General features: G+C 32.9%; 1 protein-coding gene across 5 annotated transcripts in view; it reads right to left on the bottom strand.

Annotated features, from left to right (window-relative positions):
- Positions 1 to 1,033: 1,033 nt before the first annotated feature.
- The window catches only part of LOC127720219 (uncharacterized), a 30,197-nt gene continuing 23,885 nt past the window's right edge, over positions 1,034 to 7,345 (bottom strand). For all 5 annotated transcript variants that reach the window (XM_052226696.1, XM_052226697.1, XM_052226695.1 and 2 more), the window contains one exon: positions 1,034 to 5,829. In XM_052226696.1, the coding sequence (XP_052082656.1) occupies positions 4,118 to 5,829 (1,712 nt within the window). In that variant the 3' untranslated portion in view covers positions 1,034 to 4,117. The remainder of the gene's footprint in view (positions 5,830 to 7,345) is intronic.

Below are 7,345 nucleotides of genomic sequence, written 5' to 3'. Positions count from 1 at the left end.
TTGGGGTGATCTCAGGTGCTTCGGAAGTTTAATCAGATCTTGCTCTTCATGTAGCACCCGTCGTGTTGCTCAAAACCGGTATTAAGTCTAATTCGGTAGGTCACGTTCGGGAAAAGGGGACGGGATTGTAGTTACGACATAAAAACATATCCGCCATCATCTGTGAAACGGATATTCCATAACGGTTAACCAACTCGTGATAGCGTCCGTAAAATTTACAAAGCGCAACAAAACACAACAAAGAAAAATAAAGACTGCACAACACGAACCCACCAAAAGCTGGAGGTGTGATCTCAAGTGGTCTATAAGAGCAGATAAAGCTTTACATGTAGCACCTGTAGTGTTTCTCATATAAGTATTAATTATTTAATACAATTTTTAAATGAAAATACTCATGAAAGATAGCAAGCTTATATTATATATATATTATTGATTTATACGGGAGGTGATATGATATATAAGATTTGATACAAATTTGACATTAGAATATTGAGATGTTCGGTGTGGGTATCAAATGGTTCTATAATTTCACCCTTTACAATTGGATACAACTAAAAATTTGGATGGATTCAATTGCAGATTAATTTTCAAGGCAATGGGCGAAACACGAAAATGAAGACGAACCTGTAGATACCCTTTTTAATAAGATTCAGGTGGAAAGGTCGTTGCTACACATTATAATTCAAAATCTCAATCTCTATGAATACACCTGCTACATCGATCTTTAAAGACCCAAAATATTGCTAAGCACCTGTCCTACCTCATTAACAAATATGATGTTATTTCCGCAGATAAAGCCCCAAAAAACATCGTGTTTGTGTGTAAATCGCATTACATCAACTCCATCGATTTTAAACATATTTTATTCACTAAGATGTGAAATAGATTGAGCAACAGGCAGATCTTACAAAAGCTCTCTCTACATAACATGGACAAGGCATAAATCAGATATTAACAACTGTATATAAAATACTAGTAGTAAAACTTCAGTGGAAAAATGTATGCTATTTAAGAGCACACACAAACAAATATATATTTACAATGTATTTTAATTTAATAATACTTTATTCAAAAAGAAAAAAAAAGCTTATAGGATACGTAAGTGTGTTGAAAATTAATCATCAGTTATTTACGTACCCCGAGACATGCAGGTACTTATGCATGTAACCCCGCAACATTTAATATGTGCCTGTCCCAAGTCAGGAGCTTGTAATTGAGTGGTTTTCGTTTTTGCTGTTTCTCATATTTGTTTTCCGTTCATAGTTTTGCATAGTTTGTTCTTTGATTGTGTCGTTACACCACTGACCCAGGTTAGGGGGAGGGGTTGGGGGTCATCAAAATAGCTTAAAACCGGTGCAAATGCATCTATCCTAAGTCAGGAGCCTGTTGTTCAGTGGTTGTGGTTTGTTGGCGTGGTTCATAGGTGTTTCTCGTATCTCGTTTTTTATAAAGATAAGACCGTTGGTTTTCCTGTTTGAATTGTTTTACACTAGTCATTTTGGGGCCATTTATAGCTTGCTGTTCGGTGTGAGCGAAGGATCTGTGTTGAAGGCCGTACTTTGACCTATAATGGTAACTTTTTTACGCTTTGACTTGTATAGAGAGTTGTCTCATCGGCACTCATACGACATCTTCTGATTTATAATGTATCAAGGTCATTAGAAATATATTTAAGCAATTAGGTTTGTGAAAGTCACTAAGTATACTTAGTGGAATAAATGAAATAGTGTTATAAACCCCCCAACATAAAAAATATTTTTCAAACAAAACGATGAATTTTACTGAAACATTTCTCAACCGACTTCAAAATACATATATCATTCGAAAATACTCTATTTCCAAAAAGTAATAAGTAAATATTTGTGTTAATATTGTTATCAATATTGAGTAAATAAAGTAAAATCTGTCTTACATCAGGGAAAATAAAAAAAAGAAATGTTGTTTATCCTCAACATATATTATCCTCTTAATATAATTATACAAGTGTTAAAGCAATTTTTTCAATAATCTTACTAACAGTACAAATTACAGAAATATAAATAGTTAAGAGATAAACGTGGACTACCTTTTTCTTTGATTTTAGGATTAACATGTAAAATTTTCGATCACAATGGAATTTGTTTAACTGAGAGCGACATATTATATATTATATATAATGATTTAGAAATAGAGCTAGGAACCTGTTTTAAAACGCTAGGACTGATACTATCAAGTCAACTGGTTTGATTATGTTCAAAATGTTTAACTGGACTTGAGAAAGTTGTTTAAATGGCATGGAAGAGGCTCGTCATTATCAGGAATGTCTGGTTTCGTATTAGTATTAACTATATTGGCAAAATGATTGTTCAACATCTCTGATGTGCCCAATGGATCAATAACAAATTGACCATCATTTTCTAAAAATGTGAGTGAATATCTGTTTTTTATGACAATTGGACACTGATTTGACAATGCGACATTCTTTACCAGGAGAAATATTTTTAGCAACAAGTTGTGATGTCAGCTTGCACTTAAAGTCATCCTTTGCCTTTCTAATTTGATTGATAACTTCATTTCGAAGTTATCGACTGCTTCATAAAGGAATAAGTCACTGATAATTCAGATTAAAATTAAGCATATACTTTTACAACCACGAGGAAATCTTGAAAAATGAGATGTCTGTTCTATGTTCCTTTTGAATTTCAACCAAAATACAAATAACTGTATCTTCTTTTACTTTATTGGATACATAAGTAACATAAGTGTCCTTTCAAGCAAGATAAAATTGCTGAGTCTTTCAAGTGTTCAACGAAACCTCTTTCTAAACTATTAACATCAATTTATCAGCATTCAGAGCAAGGCTTTATAGTAATTGCGCAAATACATACTCTAGAGGTGTTGTGAATGAGATGTGTTTACTTAAAATATTCCATAGATCTGTTAGTGTACATACGATCTTAGTCTCTATTCTCCAGGAATAGTATAAATCATTTTAGTTTTTCTATTCTTTTTACACAAGATTTCCACATTCTAATTGTGGACAAATGGAAAAAAGTGGTCCAACCTTATTTGATAAAAATAAATGACCAACGTTGATACAAAAGGTTGTGTGTTTGGGAGGGACAAATCCTACTTTAAAAAAAACAACTCTTTCTAAACTTTGAACAACAATTTTATCAGCAATCAGCACCGGGCTTCCGAGTTATTGATTCACAAGAGGTAAAGAAAAGATTGCACTATCTATTAACCTCACGTTTCGGTATAAAGATGATTTCCTGTCACTAAATAATTCAAAGACTGGTAACAATGTTGAACTCATCTATCTAATCGAACTTGAAATAAGGATACAACAGTGAAGTCTGCCTCATATGATGACTTACATCAGGAAATCGACAATGAAAGTCGATTGAGAACAAAAATTTACGAGGAAACAGATGATTTCAGCTTGCAAATAGTTAAATTTTCGTTTTAATGTAGCAACATTTCGGCAGAGTCTGCATATAGATTATATATCTATAGTCTTATAGTTGATGTGTTTCCCTCGGTTTTAGTTTTTAACCCTGATATGATTTCTCTTAATCGATTTATGACTTCTGAACAGCGGTATACTACTGTTGCTCTTATTTATACGATATTCCAGAGCTTGCATTTCTTATTGTGATTTCCTTTCTTTCTCGAATTTAACATTACCGAATTACGCTTTTCACCGAGTTTGTACTTACATGACTAACATTTGAAGCAGGATCTACTTAATCTTTAAGTGCACCTGAGATCCCATCAGTTTTTGTTTGGGGCTTGTGTTGCTCAGTATTTAGTTTTTTATGTTGTGTTATGTATACCGTTGTTTGTCTTTTGGTGGTCTTTTGGTTTTTTGTCGTTGTCAATTTGTTTTCGACGTATGATTTTTGCATATGTCTTTGACATTGGTCCCCTCTAATATTTTTAAATGAAAATGAAAATCAAATCGCGTTTTTAAAAAGATTAGTAGATCTTTAAATAATAAGGTTGCATTTAGGTAGACAAAAATGTCGCAGAGTCAACCATTTCAAAATTATTAAGTAATTGAAAGGAGAAACAACAATTTTACTTATCAAATGGATAAAATTTTACTTATCAAATCAATGACTTCAGTCTGTGCTTATTTCATGCTAAAAGCTAAGATACCGTGTTCCTTTCTTCTATCTACTCCAACATACAACTGTCGTCGAGTATGGTCACAAAATATACTTGTCGGGCTCTCAATACCGTCTGAAGCAGAAAGAATTGTTCTTATGTTTTTTCCATCGGACGAGATTACGTAAACTTCGTTTGAATCATTATCTGCAACAAAAATATTTCCGTATCTGTCAAATGATACGCCATGCGGAGATCGCAATTTTAATTGCCAGATTTGTTGACCACTCATGTTCGAGCAGAAAAGAATACCTTCACCTAATTTCCAACTTGAATACAAGAGACGTTCACTATGGACGGATAAAAAGTAAACACCTTCAACATCCATCAGTATTTCTCGCAAAACTTCGCCCTGATAATTTAAAACAGTGATACCTTTCGGATAAGTAATCACAAATACATTTCTGTCGCAAACGGATAAACCTAAACAACTGTTTCCTAAATCTCGTTTCTGAATATGTTTTGAAGATAACCGTATAATTTCAATATAGTTTCGGTCACCGTACGACACAACAATATCATCATCCATTCCAACCACATCAAAAGGTTTATGATTGGTAAGAAATTCAGAAGAAGTCGTATTTTCGGTGTTGAAAATAAGTAATTTTCTGTTGTTTTCGTCAGCGACTACTAGGTACTTTCCTGACATTGTTGTACAATTCAGCATATTACCTTTGGACTTCGTTGTTGGAATAATGAATTTGTTTGTAAGTTCTATTTCAAGTGTTTTTGCTTTCGACATCCCTGAAACTTGAATTTGAGCTTTTTTGAATATTGCGCTTCTCATTGATAATTTACTAATCGAGATTGAAGACTTTCGGACCATTTCTATTTGACCAAAATTTGGTCGTAAGGCCTTCATTGCTTCACGAAAGCTCTCATTTGGTATAAATTCAATGCTTGTATCCAGATACGTATCTATCAAATATTGTACTTTAGTGTCTAAGTCTCGTAGTAGTTCTTTTATATCTCTAATTGCAAAAAATGATTCCTCGTCAGTTGCAATGTACTTTTGCAGTTTCCATTGTTCCTTCAATTTTTCAAATGCTTCCCTTCTACAATCAATCTCTTTTAATGACATTATTAGTTTGGATTTGCATTCGGAAATATTTTCTGTTATACTACCTCTTGTGGCTTTATCAATGTTGTCCATGTATACATGAAATTCAAGTTCAATTTCCCTTTTATAATCTGTCACTAATTTGTTTTTTTCTTCACTTGTTTCGTCCAGATCTGCCAAGTTTGCCAATGTATATTGTCTTAAGGTCTTTAATGTGCTGTCTATTTCCTCAAAATCGTTATCCAATACATCAGAATGTGTTGGACGCAATTGTGATGCTATATCCACAATATTCACAAGAGATGGACACTTACTGTGATTAAGTTGAATGCATCGTACACATACAGGTGAATTATGTAAATTGCAGTAACTGATAAGATCCTGGTTATGAAGATTACAAACCTTGTCGTATTTTTGACCAGACTCATTTAGCCTTTTGTACTCTTCAATTCCGATGAGTCTATGCTTCTTGAAGGCTTTATGGGTTGAATGACTAACGCTGCATTGCTTGCAGTAAACTTCCACACAGGTAATACAACCAAACTCTGCTTGTGAATGTTTTTTATGGCAACTACAAGGCTGGCATGCTGCATATTCTCTATTTGCCTTTTTTGGATCTGTAAGAAAGAGAAAACACAACAAATTTAATCTTACGCTAAAACCTTTATTGAGTACAGATTTTGTTATTAGAAAGAATCAGATGGAATCAAAGTTGTTCAGATCCTATTGTCCTCTGAAATATAATGTGTTACAGTCAAATTCCTGACTTGAAGGAAAAAAGACTTCCAAGCTGCAGGATATGTATCACTTTGCTTAACACAAACAAAAGTGTAGAGATTCAATGTTGAATATCAATCGTATAAAAATGTAGTTTTTAAACGCAACTCAGGTAATAAATAAACTGAAGAATCATCTTTCTAGAGATAGAACCAGGAGTAATAAATAATAAACATTATATCAAGTTACAACTATTTTATATTATTCGTCTGATTATCACAATGCGCTAGAAAAAGAAGAGCCGGATACACCCTTTTGATTTCTAGACATCTTTGCTGACAGACTTATAATTTGGAGTCAATATAATGGAATTTGATGCGACTGTCATACAAGTGAGAGGTTTAGCGCTATAAAACCAGATTCAACCCACCATTTTCTACATAAGAAAATGCCTGTGCCAAGTCAGGAATATGACAGTTGTTGTCCATTCGTTTGATGTGTTTGTGCTTTTGATTTTGCCATTTGATTAGGGACTTTCCGTTTTGAATTTTCCTCGGAGTTCAGTATTTTTGTGATGGAACTTTTGAGAATGCATTACTTAAACATGTCCTTGTATATGTTATCTGACATGTTTCTTTATCTTCAATTTCTGCAAATGTTTAGTTTGTCCTGCAATAAGTTATACTTTTTAGTTTGATGATTTAAACTCGGAAACTGCTCCTGGAAAACAAATCGGGCAATATGAGGAACAATTCAATTTTGGTAAAATGTGATATAAACAGATCTCTATTAAGATATAACGTTTAGTCAAGGAATTTAATGACGAAATGTGATAAAAATTAAAATCCGTGAATTCTAAGAACTGCGCGTCATCTGTGCAAAGTCTAAGCGTTTCTTAGTTAAAACATAATCATCAAGTTTTATTTAGGGATAATAAATACAAAGTATAAAATCAACATCAGTTTGTAACTGTTATGCAATTCCGACTTCTAAAATAAAAAAAACTACTACATTTCAATTGCATAACAGCACATGCAGTGTAGCGAATTTCATCAGTTTCATATGAGATGTTCAATAACATGAATAAGTAGTTGTACGACGGACTACTGAAGGGACATTGGTATTTAAGACAAATCACAAGCGAGATGGACAATTGCTTTCAATCAAGTATTTGAATAGTTGATTCAATCAAATATTGTTGATATAATTCTTCCCACGAAATTTATATTTATTAGATCGAATCAATTGTAGTAGCATAGATTGAGTACGAGAAACCATACATCTTATCAATATTGAAGAAAAATGCATCGTAACCGAGAGAGGATCATTTATTCAAATATGATTTCCTGACTAACGGTATTTTTAAAAAATTGCTTTACAATTTATAATCATTCCATAAAACATTTTATGACATGG

The sequence above is a fragment of the Mytilus californianus genome, unplaced genomic scaffold (genome assembly GCF_021869535.1).
Source record: "Mytilus californianus isolate M0D057914Y unplaced genomic scaffold, xbMytCali1.0.p SCAF_11, whole genome shotgun sequence".
Lineage (NCBI taxonomy): Eukaryota > Metazoa > Mollusca > Bivalvia > Mytilida > Mytilidae > Mytilus > Mytilus californianus.
The sequence above is the reverse complement of the archived record's forward strand: the minus strand, read 5'-3'. Positions and strand labels throughout refer to the sequence as shown.